Genomic DNA, 18,136 nt, shown 5'->3' on the forward strand with positions numbered 1-18,136 from the left:
TCTTTAATTATTCAGACAACAGAGCACAAGGATAATAGCTTCAAGTACATTCTTATACATTATTTTAACAGTAATAGATATGTATTTAGTCATAAACTATTCTGTAGCCACCACTATGTGTACATTTTATACAAACTATTGCCATACTCAGACCCTGAAAATGGACAGTGACATCTCCTAGACGTTTTTGCACAACGTTTTGACAGTACATCCTTCATACGAGAGCTGTAGCTACAGTTTGGGTTGGCCCATCTAAGGAAGCACTTCTAACGCACACCACGGAGGGGTGATCCAGATGAGAGGCGCCGGAGGAAGAGATGGAATACGCACGTGGTGAGAGGAAGGCAGAAAGCCTCTTGGAATATGTGCAGTGGAGAGCATGGCACAGCACTTCTCTGCTTGGCCAAACAGGTTGATCCTAGTATAAGACAGCATCTTAGCTTCTCTCCCACCACAAAGCTCTGAGCTCGTCTTGGCCTTTTGGTGAAGATTAAATGCAGCAATGTCTGATATGATCCCTACCAGACACATGCCCTACACTGACACAAGCATGGGCTCTGTTCTGATGGCTCATTCACATCCCAGTTACAACTTAGACTGAAGCCCCCAAGCGAATGGCTTTAAGTTTGATCGCTGACATCCCTAAACACCTCCACTGCCCGACCTCTGGAGAAGGCACATTCCAACGCGGTCATTTTTCTGAGTGTAAAGGCCTTAAAAAATGTCATCTGCCACTCAGAGACAGGGATAAGAGAGCTCAGATGCCCAGGCACTGCCACACATGCAAGGACCCGGCTCTTAGAGCAGGGACTCATTTGTTCCACAATCACATTCTCACATGCCCCAAACCAGCCGCATTGTCAGGCCTCAATGCACCAGCAGACCCCAAAGACATGGAGGTGGCAGAGTCCGAGCTGGGGTGGGCAGCAGGTCCCCAGCACCCACCAGGCAGTCCACAGTCCCCCACGATGCCCCACATCAGGAGGGCATTAGGGTGGCTTGGTTCCTGTCCTGGTGCTGCAGCACGCTGGTGGTCACACCGAAGTCTCATCACCCCAGCCATGTCCGAGCTGTGGAGGTTGGAAGTGGTCCTGGACCAGAGGCTGACGGGAAGGAGAGACCACATCCATCTGTTAGGGCTTGACACAGCAGTGCTCGTGCACGGGGCTCAGCCACCAGCTCCTGACAGCGCTCCAGAAACTCCTAGGATTTCAGCATGGAAGAGCATGGTCTACACCCTCTGGAGATGGCCACAGGTAGGGACATTCCGAGAGACCCTGGAGCTGCTGTCCATCCCAGCAGGGAACATGGCTGTGTCTCTGGAGCAAAAGGATGCCCGATGGATGAACATCCTAGACCGGTGAATAATGGAAACCAAAGGAAAGGTGAGAAGACATTCAAGGAAAGCTCCCTTCCGGCACGGTCCTGTTGCAGACGCTCACACACATGCACACACAGTGTTTTGCAAAATTTTTAAAGGGTTCCTGGAAACCCCCCATGGAGGAGCACGTGGTGCAGCAGAACCTCACTGATCAGCACCTGCAAGGATGATCCCCTCAGCGGGGGTTGGGGCTGGGACCAGGCAGGGGATGCAGTGCTGGCCACACCACTCAGCTCCTAAAACACATCTCCAGTGCATTCACACATCGGTGGCTCGGGACAGACTCCTGTGTTACAGCTAAGGAATGTCTCTCAGAATAAATGAACAAATCTTTATCCTTTCTTTGTTTTGCAAAAATGGTGTTTTGCTCTGCTCTCGGCGGCCCCAAGCCCTGTGTTGTTACTCGAAGTGGCCAGTGAAATCTGGCGGCCATCTCCTTCTTCCAGCATCTGCCACATGAATCCCTGCTAACTCACCAAAGTCAGTGTCTCTCCCTCAGACTTCCATCTTCTGGCACCCAAATTAAAGCCAATTAAAATCCCGGTGCGGCCACAAGATGAAGGCAGTTGCCTGCTTTTACATTTGCACACTTCAAAGGGAAAACTTGATTTAATATCCTCAGAAATCAATTTTAAGAGCTGTCTGCAGTGTCCAGACCAGGCCAGGAAGCGGACACGGAGCCAGGGCTGGAGCTGGAAGAGGGGAGAATCGCCTGAGTGCGGATGGGGAGCCAGGGCTCCGGCAAAGGGAAACCGCGTCTCCCGGTCGCTCGTGCAAATAAGTGAGGTTCTACTGTCACTACAAGAGATTCCAGGTTATGCTCAAATGTGATGGATTCTTTTCGATAATTAAAGTACCAAAATTAAATGTCATAAGTAACACATCTAAATATAATAACGGGAACTCCTTTAGGCATCATGTTTCCTAAACCAATAAGCAAAAAGGAAAAAAAAAAAAAAGATGGGATGCACCAGGAACTCTTAGTTATTATATACTAACCAGACTGTGCATGGCACATTTTATTTCTATAAAACTATTAAAACTATTACAAAATATTCAAAAATACATTTTAGTAAATTTACAGCAGTTATTTCTCAATTTATTAATGCAAAACATCCTTTTCTCCCCTCTGTACAAACTACCATCTCCATCGTCACAGAATTGCCGCCATGTGCGTTTTTTAAAAAATATTATTTTCTAATAAACTTTTTTTTGAAGTTAAAAATAACAAAGTTTCTTACGGTTTTTGCAAATAAAAAGTTTGTGTAACAGTCTTGACTTCCATGGACGTGGCCGAATGGTGTTTTTACAAAGCAAAACATGGAAAACAATACAGGAAATGGTGTTACATTTGAAACTATTTAAATTAAAATAATATATTCTCATATTTTACACTATTTCAAAAAACGAAATGTGATTCAGTTAAGTATTGATCTCTCAAAAAAATCTAATTTACAATTCTGTGTATAAAAATATAATTTACGGACCCCCATGAAGTTTGTCTTTTTTGTGTGTGTCTGTTTGTTTGCTTGTTTTTTAGACTTGCTGAAATGACGGAGCAATGTAATGGAGAGATGGGAAAGTACAGAATTTTGCTTTCTGAAAGTCAGGACACACGTGACATGTAGAAAAATAGACTCTGCGCAGTTTTGCTTGGCCTCACAAAATAATTTTTTCCCGTGTGAGTACAGTTCACATGATAATAAATTATCAAAGAAACTATTTAAGGCTCTTGAAGGTCCGGTTCATATCATTTAAAACATCTATTCAAAATACCAAAGAAATAAATATCCAGGAGAGGAGGAAAAAAAAAAACAACAACCAACAAACAAAACAAAAGAACAAATAAAAATATATATATATTTATAAACTAAACAGAACAGAACTTCCCGGGGTCTTTGTTTCCCTTAAAGTCTACTTTGGACTGTCCTACTTAATTATTATTATTTTATTATTATTATTATTTTTAAGTCTTAATCCGTGCTCTCTTTTAAAAATAGGTATTTTTTCTTTTTTTTTTCTTTTGGGTTTTTCTTTTCTTTTTTTTTTCTTTCTCTTTTTTTAGTCTCCTTTCTCTCTCTCTCTGTCTCTCTCTCTGTCTCTCTCTCTCCCTCTGTGTCTCTGTCTCTCCCTCGGAGGCCGGCAGGTGGCCCGGGGCGGCGCGGGATGCTCTCAGCTGGACGACACCACCATGCCCAGCGGGTGCAGAGAGTCACTATCCAGCACCCAGCTGCCGATGCGGTAGAGGAGCCGAGAGTACCAGTGGATGCCGGGGGCCGTGGGGTCACCCATCGGGGACCCTCCTCCGGAGGGGCAGAGGGCGGCCAGCATCCCCTGGAGCAGGCGGAAGGGGGCGAAGGCCCAGTGTGCCCAGCTGTGCTCCTCCACGACGGCGTAGCAGGAGGCCAGCACGCGGTTGATGAGGATGGTGCCCTGGGCGGTGAGCGGGGCGTAGGCCCCCGACGCCTCCTCCCGCAGCGACACGCTGTGCACGGCCGCGGGCAGGAGCTGCCGCCCGCCCTCGCCCAGCACGAAGACCCGCTGGCCCGGCCGCACGCGGCTGGCGAAGAGCGCCCGGCTGCTGGGGGTCCCCGCCTGCGACTGGTTGTGCTGGGGGGCCACGAAGAGGAGGTGGGCGGCCGTCAGCAGCAGCCGGGCCCGGGGCTGCCGTGTCTCGATGACGTAGAAGAGCTTGTGGGAGCCATCCTCCCGGTCGAGGAAGGTGAGGAAGTCGCTGTAGAGCAGGCGGCCTTCGGTGTCGGCCACCAGCACCCTGTCTCCGGGTCTCAGGTCCTTCACCAGCTTGGTACCGCCTTGCTCCAGGTGCACCGTGGCCGAGCCAGGGAAGCAGCCCCCAGATTTGGCTGCCACCGAGTTTTCTGTGCAAGGAGAGAGGCACAGCAGGGTTAGAGGAGGCAGAAGCTCAGCTGGAGCATGGGGGTATGAGGGGACACACCGCTTCCCCAGCCACCCTGACCCACCCAGGAATAGGTGCAGGACGCAGCCAGACTTCTCTCTGAAATTCCTCCATCCTCATCTATGAACATGCCCCATTTGCTCTCAGTGGGTCAAGTGAGAATCCCCTTCCTGACAGATTTGAGCCAGTGCATCTCCCTCTGGGTTAGGAGTTAGTTTCTTCATTAAGGAAATGGGCCAAAATATTTCCAGCAAGAAAACTCTTCCAGAACAAATTTCTTCTGGAAGAACTTCCCATTTGGCTATGATTTACCCTACACTGACATCTGATGCCAGATAACTCGCAACCTTTCAAAGCCGAGTGCTTTTGCTGGCTTAAGGTTTCTCCTCTAAGCAAGTGTCTGTGCTTGCAGTGCTCAGGGTCCCCACTGAGCTCTTACTCAAGGAGGTCATCTAGGGAGAAGACAGCAGGGAGCAGGAGGAAACTTTACTCCAAGGTGCTCATGAATTTACCCCACTGGAAAGCAACAGTCAGAGTTTCACGAGTCCTCCTCCATCACCCTGTACATGCCCCCATGTTGTCTCCAGCCCTCTCTGCTCTCCTGCTTGGCACGGTGGCTACTGGTGCACATGTCACTGTCATACCACCCCTCCTTGGCATCTCCTGCACTCTGGTTCACTCCTCTTTCCAAAAAAAAAGCCTCTCCCACCCCAGTAGAAGAAGGATGCTGTTCCCTGTCCCAGAACTTGGGGTCCCCATGCAGCTCCACATCTGTGCCAGGCTCAAGCTCCTTCACCTCCTCCAGCTCTTGGGAGTTACTCAGAGTTTAGATATTATATGCTGTCATGAACTGTAGCTGTTTTCCAGTGCTACTGAAAGGAACAATCTCAGATTTAAAGAAAGCAGAAGTAGCAATGAAACTCTAAGTCTGTCTTGCAAATCCGTTTCTGGAAGCTCAGCCACCGGTGGGGGGGTGGGAGAGAAACTCTGCCATGTTCCAGGCTGGTCTCTGTCTTAACAGAGGGACTCTGCAGTGCCCCTAAAAGCTCTGGTTTTCTAAAGATGGGGTAGTAGCCCATGCTATGCCATGGTAGCAAGTGTGTTTGCTACAGCTGTTGACATTCACCATCCCTCCCTCGCCTTTCCCTGGTTTCTCCCAGTTAATCCCTATACCAGTTAAGAGACCTGGTGATTTATCTCCTGAAGGTGGACAGGTTTTATATTTTACCTCCGCGGTTCTTACTGAAACTCTTATGATTTAAATAAATCCTTGGAGTGTCTCCTAATGACTTTCTCAGGAAGGACAGGAAGGGTGAAAATTAGACCGTTATTGATTTGCTAATGACTTTATCACTTCTCCTTCAGAAATGAAGCAGTTAGATCTCCAAGGCCTCCCTCTTCAGGGAGGACATGGCAACAAACAAGCTATGTGCTTTATGTAGAGGCCTCTGCTAGCAAACTACACCTTCCTACAAGCCGACAGTAAAGGTCTGGCTAGAGCTTTGTTTGCATATTCAGGGACTTGATGAATAGATCTAGTAGTGTAGCAGCTCTACAAACACGCCAGTGAATTGGCAGAGGTGTGAAAATCTGCTTCTTTGAGCAGTGCTTGTTTGGGTTCTCTAATTAAAATCCAATAAAGGATCAGCATTGTCATTCTGATTCATGTAATAAATGCAGACACTCTTGGAAGAGAGGACACTTCCATTTTTTTCCCAGCTTCTTCCCCCCCTTTTCTCCCCCTCCCTATTTGTTCAGGTGCAGAAACCCTATGTGCCAATTCACACACATACTCTCCAAAAAACCCAGGACCTTCCAAGCACTATTTGCACAGCAGAGCCACTTTTCCAAGGCACTCAAGATCTGTATTTGAATTTTAAATGTAGAAGCTTGCTCTAAATACTTGCTGTAGCGCATTATCAATGTCCCTTTTACCACCCCTGCCTCTCCCTCCTCTGTTCTGGTGACAATAATTCAGGCCTTGGGGGAACTCTTCTTTGCATTCCAGTCTCCAGGATCATACTTTTTGCAAACAGAGATCTAGATAAAGAATCTTCCTGCCTGGCATTATGGGGTTTAATCTTCTCATGAGATGCTCTGTCATGAAATGAGTTTGGGACAGTTTAAGATCAGGGTGAGAGGATGGAATTCAAGCCTGCTCCCTTCAGCCTGCCTCGTACAGTCACACGACCCTGCGTGACACCCTCTAAATATTGCCCCCAAGTCCGTGTGTGCCGAATCTCAATGAGCAGCTTGGGGTTACTCCTCTCCTATGAAATGCCCACAGGGGTGGATTAGGGGATGTGCTTGGGCTAAGGTCACCACACACCACAATCAGACACCTTGTGCTGTAAAGCCCATCTTGGCTGTTGAAAGGGATGTTTCATATCTCCACACAGCTGACAGTTCTGCAGGGCCTCCTTCTGGCTAGAGAGGACCCAGGAGCTGAACAAAAGCAGTAGCAGGCTCTCAGGACAAAGCCTCCACGGGCCGGGAGAAGTGCTACCTCGGCTCAGCCCCTGGGTAGCTTCGGGCTGGAGTGGGGGAATGAACCTGTCCTGCAGATGAGCAGACTGGTTTCCCTGCCCTGGGGCTGCTGGGTTCGAAACAAACGGCTATATCTAAAGAAAGTCCATTATTTTCTTTTGCAACCAAGTGTTTCTTGACACATCCAGCAGGCTGCTGGGCTAGAGGATGCTCTTGAAAAGCGCTTTAGATGCCATCCAAAGGCATCTAAATGGGTGGAGGGAGACGGGAGGGTAGGGGGCTGGCACTTGCCAACCGATTTGCTCCCAAAAAAAGTGTCAAGTGTCAGGAAAAGGAGTCGAGGATTTCTTGCGAGCTGTTCCCGGGTTGAGACAGCGTGTGGCGTTGTAAGCACAGGGGAGGGGAGGGAAAAAAAATTATGTGTATGTGTATCCCTATCTGGGAATTTCCTAGCGGCTACCGATGAAGGAGGCTGGGGACCACGTTACTTATTTATTTTCCTGGCCGGCTCCCACTCGGAGATTAGCGCTCGCGAGTAAGGCGTGCAGCCAGCAGGGCGGCTGGAGACTGCCACGAGTGTTTGTGTTGAACATGCTCTTTGGATGGGGAAAGCATCAGATCCCACGGGGGGAGGAGAAGGGTGTGTGGCTGCGGCGCAGCGCTCATGGGAAGGCTGGGAAGAAACATCACCCAAATAAAAATTCTGTGCAAAAGTGCTGCAGCTGGCTGGGCTTTTTTTTTTTTCTTTCCGCCCTCACTCGTTCCTTACTCCCACCCCTGCGCCTGTGGGGCTCCGCTCCCATCCCCGCGGGAGCCCCGGCGGGGAGAGCTGGGTGATGGGGACACTTCGGGGGACAGGAGGAGGGAACCCAGGTGACATCAGGGCAGAGAAGGCTCTGGGGGGCTGAGTCGTGGCCCGCGGGTGTCCCCCCATCCCGACCTGTCCCTGGCAAGTTGCCTGCCCTACCTGCTTTGACGGAGCAGTGGATGTGTGCCTTGGACTCGTAGTAGACCCAGTCGAAGCCGGCCTCGACGGCCAGGCGGGCCAGCATGCCGTACTTGCTGCGGTCCCGATCCGAGGTGGTGATGTCCACGGCGCGGCCCTCGTAGTGCAAGGACTCCTCGGAGTGGTGGCCGTCCTCATCCCATCCTTCGGTAACCCGCAGCTTTACACCGGGCCACTGGTTCATCACCGAGATCGCCAGGGCGTTCAGCTTGTCCTTGCAGCGCTGCGGGATACGGATAGACAGGGAAAGGTCATTATGGGGATGCTGCAGCCAGGGGCAGACCCCCACTTCGTTATCTATACCCCCTTGGGCCGCATCCTACCCTCCCTCCCCAGCCAAATAGGCGGCAGCCCTCCCTTCCCCCCAAAACGCGCGGCAGAATGGGCTCAGCCAGAGCTGAGCATCTTCTCCCCCGTTGCCAGGGAAGGATGGGGAAGCAGGTGAGGAGGAGAGTGAAACATGGGGACACGGGAGGAAGAGGGGATGAAACACCACGAAAACCCACAGGGACGGAGCAGTCCCCTCCCCTGGCACTTGCTGCGGGGACAGGGGAAACCCCCCCGGCCGCACCACCGGCGCTGGGGTGCGAGTGTGGTGGTTCAAAGCCACCTGCACGGAGCAAATTCCTGCCGCTAAGTGCCCTGTCCCTTCCCGAGAGCAAAGTTTCTGCCGAGAACAAACACTCGCCATATATCTCGGAGTCACGGATTCCCCCCGGAATGTCTCTCCGGGTCTTTTCAGCTTAATTCTGTGTTGAAAAGGGTATCAATACATGTTAACAGCCTTTATGTGCTGGAGGGAGGGGTGTTTTGTTTTTTTTTTTCTCTCCCTTCGCCCATCACTCATTAGAGCCCTCAAAGCTGCATGGGCTGGGAGCATTCACTCCGCTTCAAACATACATCGGCGCTCGCCTACAAAGCCGAGCAAATCCATACAATAATATAGCTCTTAGTGGGAAGATGAAAAGCAAGGGAGGGCCAAGGAGGGAAGTTAAGCGAAGCAGGGATGCTATGCAAGCTAGGAGCCTCTTTGTGTGGAGTGAAACGCTTACAACTCCGTGGAGAAGCATTGCAGGGTTTTTCATCGCCCCTCCGGAGCCACCGACCTTCCTCGGGCTGAACCGGGCCCCGCAGCACCAGAGTCCCTCAGGGACCGAGTAATGAGGGGGGCAAGATGGGGAGAGGGAGGGGAAAGGGGCCTGCAGCACTGGAAGGAGGTGAGCTGTAAATGAAGCCCTGAAAGTTCTGGGGGGATTCCTGTCTTAGACAAGGCGGGGAGAACAGGCACAGTGTGATAGGGGAAAGGACTCTCAGCCCTCCAAAAGAGGAAATCAGCACCAAAAGCATTGAAAAGCGCTTGACTAAAGGTATAGAGTTAGAAACACGCACGTTGCCAGCTTTCTTCCCCATTTTTGAGAGTAAAACAAGTCGTGGATATACCCGATGTGGTTCGCTTGATGAGATGGATAAAAGCCAAGCGGGATGCAGTAAGCTGCTCTTCCCACACTTTTGCTAGCCTGACTGGGATTCTTGGCCTCCTGCAGGACCCTTCTCCCCAGTGTGCTCACAGCACACCTAATAACAGACCACAAAGTCCCCCTTCACAGCTCCCAGAAAGGCGAAGCCTCTCCATTACCCCAACGACGCTACTTTTAGGGACGTGACAAGGTTGCTCAGCAAGAAAGTTCCCTTGTGTCTATCAACAGCCATAAAAGTGATACCAGCGACACACAGGTACCCGAGAAATATAAAACACAACCGTGAGCTCACTTTGGACTCTCTGGCCTACCGTTGTATGTAGAGAGATGGGTGTTTGTGTTTCAGCACTGTTCCCGGTAGCAAAGTGCAGCGGTACAAGTTGAGTTTGATTTATTTTATTTTTTTCTTCTCTTCCTCTCACACCTGAGAGGATGGATACGCTCTTCCACTAATTTATAGGGAGAAGGGGGCGAAGGATCAAACGTTTCAGCTACTGATAAGGCGACAACACTGCGCGACACGGCGATGTCTTGCCCCGCACGGGAGGCAGCGGGAGCGGAGGGGGCGGACCGGGATGCGGGCAGCGATGAGGGCAGCGCCGAGGGACTCTTGCCGCTCCGGCCCTGCCAGCACCAGTTCCCGGCTTCAGGGGAAATAAAGAAGAAACGGTCTCCTAAAGGACTTTCTTCCCTTTTATACTGCCTGAGCTGGATTGTCAGAGTCAAAAGCCGTGAAGCCCAGACTATTTATTAATTCATTGGGTCGTGTGCCACAAATCAAGCCCAATTCTGTTCAGCCACCGTGAAGCTCAGCAGGGCTGCCTCCACTAACGCTTTGTGTGGAGGCAAAGTTGTTCAACAAGCCCTCTCCTGCCAGCTCCTAATCTCTTCACAAATGAATTGCTTGAAGGAAATACTTAACAGGTACCTGTCAGTGTAAACAACCTGGTGGGCTTCCTAAATGCCAAGTTGATCTCTAAATTCCTCACATCACGCACCGGTTGTGTGCCTGCATTACACGAGATTGCTATTTTTTTTCATACAAATTCCAGCTTTATCATACTGACCTGGCCTCCTTATCTCTCCCCCGAATCCAGCCAATGGCTGGGGTGGGGGGGGGAGGGAGGGGAGGAAGGGGGAGCCCTTAGCAAACTGCTGGTGTCACCTGCAAAGTTGAGAACCTGACTTACCTACCTCTGTTTGCGTTCGCCCCCCCCCCCCCCCCTTCTGGAGTTAATATTAACTAGCGACTAATGCATTCGGCAACCACTCTGCAAGTTTAACGATTCTGTTCAGGAAAAATCTCTCCATGGTTGAAGGGCTCCCGAAGCCGGCGTTTGAAGGCTGGGATTTAACGAGAGGTTGCTGGCGGAGGGAGAGAGGGAAGGAGAGGAAAGCAAGGCAGGGAAGCCGGCGGCAGGACGGTACCTCGGGTCGCCAGGGCCCCAGCCGTGCCCGGGGAGCGGTGGGCAAGGGCAACCCCTCCGCCCGCTCCCCAGCCCCGCTCCATTTCCCTCTCACTGCCTGGCCGAGGCGTGCCGGAGCCCCGCTCTCTCCCTGCTCTCTTCCCAGTCTCGCTCCCCCATCTCACAACCCCCTTTGCCGCCGGGTACCCGGTGCTGCTGCCTCCTCGTCCCCGCTGCTCTCAGCCCACCTCCCCCCCATTGTGTCTAAGGCACGGCAACAAGCACTGAAGGAGAAGGTGTGTGGGGGGGGTGTAGAAAAAAAAAAGTATTTGTTTTCGTTTCGTTCGTCTGAGGGAAGTTGACAGAAGGTCAGGAGTTCAGCCGCTGCCAGCTAATGCAGCGGGAGCGGCCAGCCGCGTAGCCGGCGCGGCGTGCCCCGGGAGAGCCGCGGGGCCGGGGTCAGCCCCGCAGCCCGCCCCCGGCCCGCAGCCCACCGCTCCCGACCGCGCTCCCCGGCTCCCCCCGCGCCCGCCGCCCCGCTCCGCCGCGCACACGCACCGGCGCAGCCGCGCAGGGAAGGGAGGGAGGGAGGGAAGGAGAGAGGGATGCGCCGAGCCCCGGCGGGAGCCCCGTCTCCCGCGGAGCCGCCGCCGCTGCCGCCGCCGCCGGGCTGCGGAGGGAAGGGTGAAACCCGAGCCGCCGCGATCAATACGCGAGGGGAGTAAGTGGAGCTGAAAATGCGAGAGATGCGGCTCCGGAGGCAGCGGGGGCGGAGGAGCCGAGGGTGCGCGGAGGGGCGCGGGCCGCGCCCGAGCGGGGACCGGCCCCGGCCCCGCTGCGCTCCGCACCCTGCGCGGGGCGGCGGCCGAGGGCGGGCGGAGGCGCCGCCGCGCTCCGAGGTGCGGTGCGATTTAAGGTGGTCGGGAGGAGATGGTGGCGGCCGCCGGTCCCTCGCCCCGGGAGACCCGACAACGTGCGGAAAATCAGGCCGAGGAACGGGGAGAGTTTGGGAAATTCCACTCCCCACTCCCCCCCCCCCCCCTTTACCCGCGTCCACTCCCCGCCTAGTCCTTCCAGGCGAGTCCTGCTCTAGCACTGAAGGTGGGGCTTAAATGTATTAATATTAAAAAAGCGCTGTTGACCTATATTTGGAGGAAACCCATTTCCAGTGTCTAGATTGCATGTAGTTTCTGAAACTCCGGAATTGGCAGAGCACTTGACTTCACTGAGCTCTCTGTTGAGCATGAATAATAATTATGAGGTGACTCTCGGAGCGGTTCTCTCTCTTTCCCTCTCCTTTCTCTATCTTTTTCTTTTTTTTTTTTCTTTTTCATAATATGGTTCCGCAATCCGATTCCACCCGAGATCCAATATTTACCCAGTTGTAAACCTTGTGCCATCAGATTTTTTAAAACAGAAGGTGATGCAATGCCGATAAGTTGCAAGTCCCTCCCCTATGGAAGTACCAGAGCATTGGCGGCGAGCATCCTTAAAGAAATATCAATATATTTACGCTCTGATGGGCACAATTGCAAATGATGGTATTGCAATACGAGCTATATAATACTGAATCAGGAGAGGAATGGTCGATCCGGCTTCAGCTGCCTTTTGTGAGTGCACGACTGCATGCCTACTAAATTTAGAATATGCTCGCGAGAGAAATAATAATAATAATAATAATAATAATAAAGGTTAAAATGAAATGAAGAAAAAAAAAGAGAGAAATTGAATAAAATATATATATATAAATCAAGTCAGCAGGCGCAGCAACCACGGACTACGTTTGTAATAATGAGTGGGTGGCCCGGCGGTCACTATACAGTTGGGGTCCTCTGAGCTGTATGCAATTCGTTTGATCAAAGTGCATCCTTGGGGACAAATGCAAACAGCAATCTCTAACCAAGTTACAGGGAACGCCATGGCACGGTAATGACTGTAAGTACCACACAGATTCCCCCACCAAATATCTAAATAGCTCCAGCCCCTGCTAACTTGTCTGGATAGATGGTATTTACATTCAATGGGGGAAACTAGCCGAGTTTGGAGGGGCGGGGGGAGGAGGGGGAGAGGGAAAGGGGGGGGCTTTCAAAAATACTAAGACAGATGCGTCCTTTAGGATTGCTCAGAGAGGTTAACAAACACAAATACAGGTATCTCTGTGGCTCTACCTGAGTCATCAGTCTGTCAGCTCCCGTGTTCTCTTCATCCTTAAAAATAATGTCAGGGTTGTAATTTGGGGTTAGTTCTTTAAATCTCTCGGAGTTTCTTGTGATCTTCCCTTCATATCTTCCACTGGCCCCTAGGGTCTTCTCTGCCACATTGGGAATAAACTGCTTATAGGCTAAAGGGGTCAGCTTTTTGGGGTGCCTCCTTTTTCCAATGCCCCTGCCTGGTCCACAAGTCAGCCCAGAGGAGACTAAAAGAGCGCAGATGAAGCCCACCAAGAGAATTCTTGTCAACAGCAGCATTTCGTCCATTGAATCCAATTACTTCAAAGCTCTCTGTGCCTATCCCTGGCTGTCTCTAGAGCTCTCTCTCCTCCTATGTCCTTGTCTGCTTTCTGAATCGTATACTATCCACCGATCCCTAGCAAGACAGGTGCTGGAATGGCAGGCTTTAGGTCGCTGATAACGGAACACATCGGAGTTTGGTCGTGAGACAGCAATCGAGAGACAAAAAAAGGGTCTGATTTTAATGGTAGCAAAGCAAGACGCTTGTGAGAGGAGTCTGCCTTTAGTTCTATATTATAGCTGCCAGGGCCGAGAGCTGATTGGCCAAGGCGAGACAAGCTTGTCTTCTGATGTTTTAACCCTCAAAAAGGCAACAAATTCTTGAAAGATTTTTTTTTTCCTTTTACCTGAAGGGCTTGGAGCTGAGAGGGGTGGAGATCGCGCTTTCTTGGGATAACATCAATTACACGCCTTTTTTTTTTTCTTTTTGCCTTTTTTTTTTTTTTTTGTCAGAAACTTTCTTGGCAGAATGGTACATTTGTCAGCAAGAGGAACAGATGCCTCTGTGAAAGAGGGGGAAAAAAAGTAAGATTAGCAGGCTGCCTCAGTCCAAGTCAAGATTCTAAGGGCAGTTGCGGTTAAATAAAATGCCGAATTGTCGGGGAGCCGTGCAAATAGGAACGTATTGGGGAAGTATTAACGCCCGGGGGGGAATAATGCCATTTCAGAGCGCACCCACCTAAATGGCTTTGTAACAGGTTTCTTCCCCCTGAAAAGGGAGGTTGCTCTCCTTCCTAAAGACATACTTTTTTAAACACACTCGCCTTTTAGCTGATAAATGACCACTTTAAAGGCAGAATCAGGTCTGATGCGAGGCGGCAGTTAGATGAAGTTAGGGTGTCTGACTTAGGTATCACACAACTGCAATGAGGCACTTTTCTTTTTTAATAAAACAAGGACTATCACCCAGTTTAAAATAGTGTTGTATCTTCGGAAGTGCATGAAAAGTCAACTGATTAAAAATAGATGGTCTCCTGAGCACACTGGGGCTATATTCTTTGTTTCTTTGGTCAAAGTCGGAGAGGAGCGTTTTAGACTCTCACACCTCCTTGCAGGGTGTCATTAAGTTTTTAAGAAAAGCATAGTGCTGAAAGCATCCGCAAACACAATTATCAGAGATCGATCCAAGCAAAGTGAATGGAAAGGGGATAAGTTTAATGTTAAATTAATTGTTATCTCATGCAGCGTGGCAAGTGATGTCTTTATCCCGATCTCCAAAAGCTACTAATCAGACAAAGGTGTTGAGAGACGGGCAAAATTGCAGAGATGGGGCTGATAGAGCAGGTTAGACAGAACAGCAGAGTCCCATATGAACAAACACTTCTCTGCCTGTAAAGTGCTCATTTACTTTTGCTCCTAAGAAAATACAATTTGTCCTAGGATCTAGAAACTTTCAGGAGTTTTTTAGGGGTTGTTAAAAATTCCAGGACAGCATGCTGAAGTAATTAAAAGTTCTGACTCTCAGAAAAACAAAACACATCCAAAAATCAACTTTATTTTAGTTGTGGGTATTTAAAAAAAAAAAAAAAAGTTCTTTGGGGCTTACAATCATATGGGATTTTTCCGGTCTGTGACATCGAGCTGAGTAATCAACTTAATCCATGTGAAAATGCACTTTAAAATTAGTTTTTAAGAGGTAAGAAAGTTGTGCATCCGTAAACTGTAACAAGCAGGGCAGCATGGACTTTTCAAGGGACGAAGTGGTCTTTTTAGGTAAACTTTAGAAAAGAGCCGAAAAAAGTAATCCGAAACTCTTATACTGGCTCTAACCGGTGCTCTTCCCTCTTTTTTAGCCTAAACTTTTCTTCTGCTGTTTATGTTTCTTTGTAGAGTTTTAGTGAATCATTGATTTCTCTTTCCGAGCTTTAAATTGAGGAGTTTTGACTTGGAAATGGGTAAAAAGCTAGAAAGTCAGCAGCTTGGCTTCTAGGTTGTTATCAACCAACTTAGTTGCAGAAACAAGTTGTATAACAGCTAAATACCTGCTTCATGCTATTAAAAAACAAACTTAAGTTTTATCTCGCCGTCTGCGTGCATGCGAGAAGACAGATACAAGGAATATATAATTTATACAAAAGAGGATATGTTCTTTTGATGTGGTTGCTTAAACAGCATGACTTGATATAACAGTTGATTAAACAGCGCCAAGGAATAAAAGCTTTTCTTAATGGTGTGGAATACTGCAAATCTTTTATCACCCCTCTTACCTTGTCCCCCTACCCAAGGAAAGATAATCGATATCCCAGGCACTAGACGGGTGGACATCGCAGTGAAGAAGTCTAGAGAATAAGGATAAACTCCCTCATTATCAGATTGCCATATGTACAAAGCAGTCACCCAAAGATTAGCAGGGAAGGAAACGCAAAGAAGGAATTAATTAAATGCAAGTAATAAATGCGCGGGGCGGGGGGAAGGGAGAAATCAAGAAAAGTTGTAACTGTGGGAAGCTCGAAATCCCCCTCCTATCAAATTAGATGTGAAAGAAAGCAGAGCTGGGGGAGCGGGGAGGCTCTGCTCAGCCTCAGCGCAGGCTGGAGGTGGCCGCGGCCCCGCCGGGAGCCGGGCGGGGGGAGCCGAGGGGTCCGGGGGGGACACCGGGGGAACTGGGGGGAACCCGGGCTGTCGCTCCCGCCCGCCCCACCGGGCCTCCGGGATGCACCCTGCCTCTCCTACCCGCGTTAAAGCTTCTCTTCTTCCTTTCTAATCATTATTTAAATGCCACCGCTTCTGGGGAAAAAATAGCCCCCAAGCCCCCCAGTCCCCGCTCAAAGCAGCGCCGGGGCGCGTTTCCCTCCGCGGGGATCCTGACCGTGCCCAGCTGGCCCCAGCCCCGGCCTCAGGCTGCCGAGGGGGAGATCCGTGCCCTGCCCTGCCCGCCCCACACCTCAGAGACAGCAAACACCCCCGGCCGGGCACCGACACCTTCTTTGGAGGGTCCACAGAGCACAGCCACTGCTGCCCCAGGGGTCCCAGGGCCCCTCAGGACTGCCCAGGTCCAGGGTGATGGGGAGGTCCCTGAATGAAGACCCCCTCCCTTCACACTGCTACCCACAGAGCCAGGTCCCCCATGGAGCTGCCACCAGGCTCCCTGTCAGCCCCCAAAGCTCTGGCAGAGCAATGGGGAGCCCCTCGGGTCATCCCCTGGTGCCCCAGGGCACAGCACACACCACAGTCCCGAGAGCATCCACTGCTGACCCCACGAGTCCTATTGCAAGCACCCATCGCAGCCTCATGGCCCAGAGTTCCTCGATGACACACAAGCTCTTCCAGTGGCTCTGCCAAACCTTGTGGCAGCTGCCGGGCTTCCCCCCACCATGGGACCATGGACAGGGCTGTGGGGCAACACTGTCCTGGGCCATCCCTATGGGGCCTGGGCTGCAGTGGGGCAGTGGTGGGTGCACCCGGCCTCCAGCCAAGCTCTTTGAGAATCTCACTTATTTATCCTCTTCTTTTGTGAAATCTGGATTTGCTGATGGCCGTTTTCTCTGCATAAAGGCAGGGAAGGGTTCAGACTGCACAGGCGAGGTTGCTTGTTGGCCATTTGAAGTTGCACTAATATATTTTGGTTGATGAATCCCAAAACACAGGATGTTTCCCTCAGAAAATTTGAGATGCAAATGCTGTGTAGCTTTTAGTTGGATCTTAATTACTTGTCATCCTTAATGGCCACCTTTTTTTCTCACGCTTAATATATGATTTTTTTATTAAATTATCCATTTTTAGAGCATGAAAGCTTCATTCTTGTAGCCTCTTTGCACCTCTGGTGTTTGCCAAGATATTTGGGATCAAAGCAATCACTGATAGAGAAGTAGATCATGAATAACTTCAGCAAAACCAGAGGTTATGATTGAGTAAAACTGGTATAAGTGGAAGGAGACTCAGGCAGGATTTTCATTTGAAGCTTTGTTTGATTCTTTTATATACCCCACCCCCTTTCACGGCAATGTTAAACTATTTCATTTAAAGGAATTGATTCACATCCCTTGTTGCCTATCCTGGTAGTATTGCAATATCTATCTTAGAAATTTCAGTCCAGAACTACTGTCTAGCTGGCAACTATACCTTTACAATGACAAGCAGAACAAGTCTTGTTCCTTGGAATATCCTTCCAAAAGCCCCCAAACCCTGGCAGCAACAAGAAAAATTAAGCTCACAGTTTTCCACTCATTTTGGTTTGACTGCAAAATTCAGGGAGCCACAGAGCCAAAACCTGGTATCTGCTCTGCTTTCCCCTTAAACTGGCATTAGTCTGTGAGTACTCCTGCTACAAGAAAACAATATTTTGTGTGCATGGAAAGGCAGAAAATGTTTGCTTTACAGAACAACTCTGTCTATGTGCATTGATTTTGCCATTTTCATACCCATCTGCTAGTGGATTAATGCTAATCATTGGCTTGACTACGGTCAAAACAGCCTTTCATCATACATGGAAAAATTACTGTAGGCAAAATGATTCATAAGACATCGTTATCTATGTTTTATTTCATATTTACTCTTGAAGCAAACTTTAAAGCAGAGTTTCCCCCAGATTTCCTTATATCCTCAACAGTGCAATATGTAATGTCTGATTACAGGTTTATAGAGAAGCCCTTACATTTCTTTTGTATGTATTTTAATTTCTCTTTGAATAACCCAAGATTTTCTTGTGCCAAAAGCCCCAGATAGGAAGGAGTATCCTTTTTTTTTTTTTTTCCTCTCATTCCTGGATTGTGATCTGCATCCCTTTTCAGTCACTTCCTTCTAGTCATGAGTGGGGAAAATCCCAACCCAGGTGTTTCTCTCCATGCAGGGACGGTGGGAGGGAAACAGCCACTAGGGGAGCTCGATGTTGGGAGTAACCTCTGAGCACCTTCCTCACTGCTTACACAGCTTTCTGCACTCCCCCGGAGTAGAAGTTTGAAAGTAGGTGTTAAGTTAAAAAAAAAAAAAAAAAAAAAAACACCAAAAAAAA

At 49.8% G+C, this 18,136-nt stretch overlaps 1 protein-coding gene across 1 annotated transcript; it reads right to left on the reverse strand.

Annotated features, from left to right (window-relative positions):
• Positions 1-3,477: 3,477 nt before the first annotated feature.
• Positions 3,478-13,379, reverse strand: SHH (sonic hedgehog). Its single transcript, XM_017819359.1, has 3 exons — positions 12,844-13,379; positions 7,753-8,014; positions 3,478-4,260 (listed from the first exon to the last, which is right to left on the reverse strand). Exons 1-3 carry the CDS (start codon positions 13,150-13,152, stop codon positions 3,554-3,556), a joined length of 1,278 nt encoding a protein of 425 aa, XP_017674848.1. The 5' UTR covers positions 13,153-13,379; the 3' UTR covers positions 3,478-3,553.
• Positions 13,380-18,136: the final 4,757 nt, after the last annotated feature.

The sequence above is a fragment of the Lepidothrix coronata genome, unplaced genomic scaffold (genome assembly GCF_001604755.1).
Source record: "Lepidothrix coronata isolate B3197 unplaced genomic scaffold, Lepidothrix_coronata-1.0 Scaffold74, whole genome shotgun sequence".
In the NCBI taxonomy this organism is placed as follows: domain Eukaryota; kingdom Metazoa; phylum Chordata; class Aves; order Passeriformes; family Pipridae; genus Lepidothrix; species Lepidothrix coronata.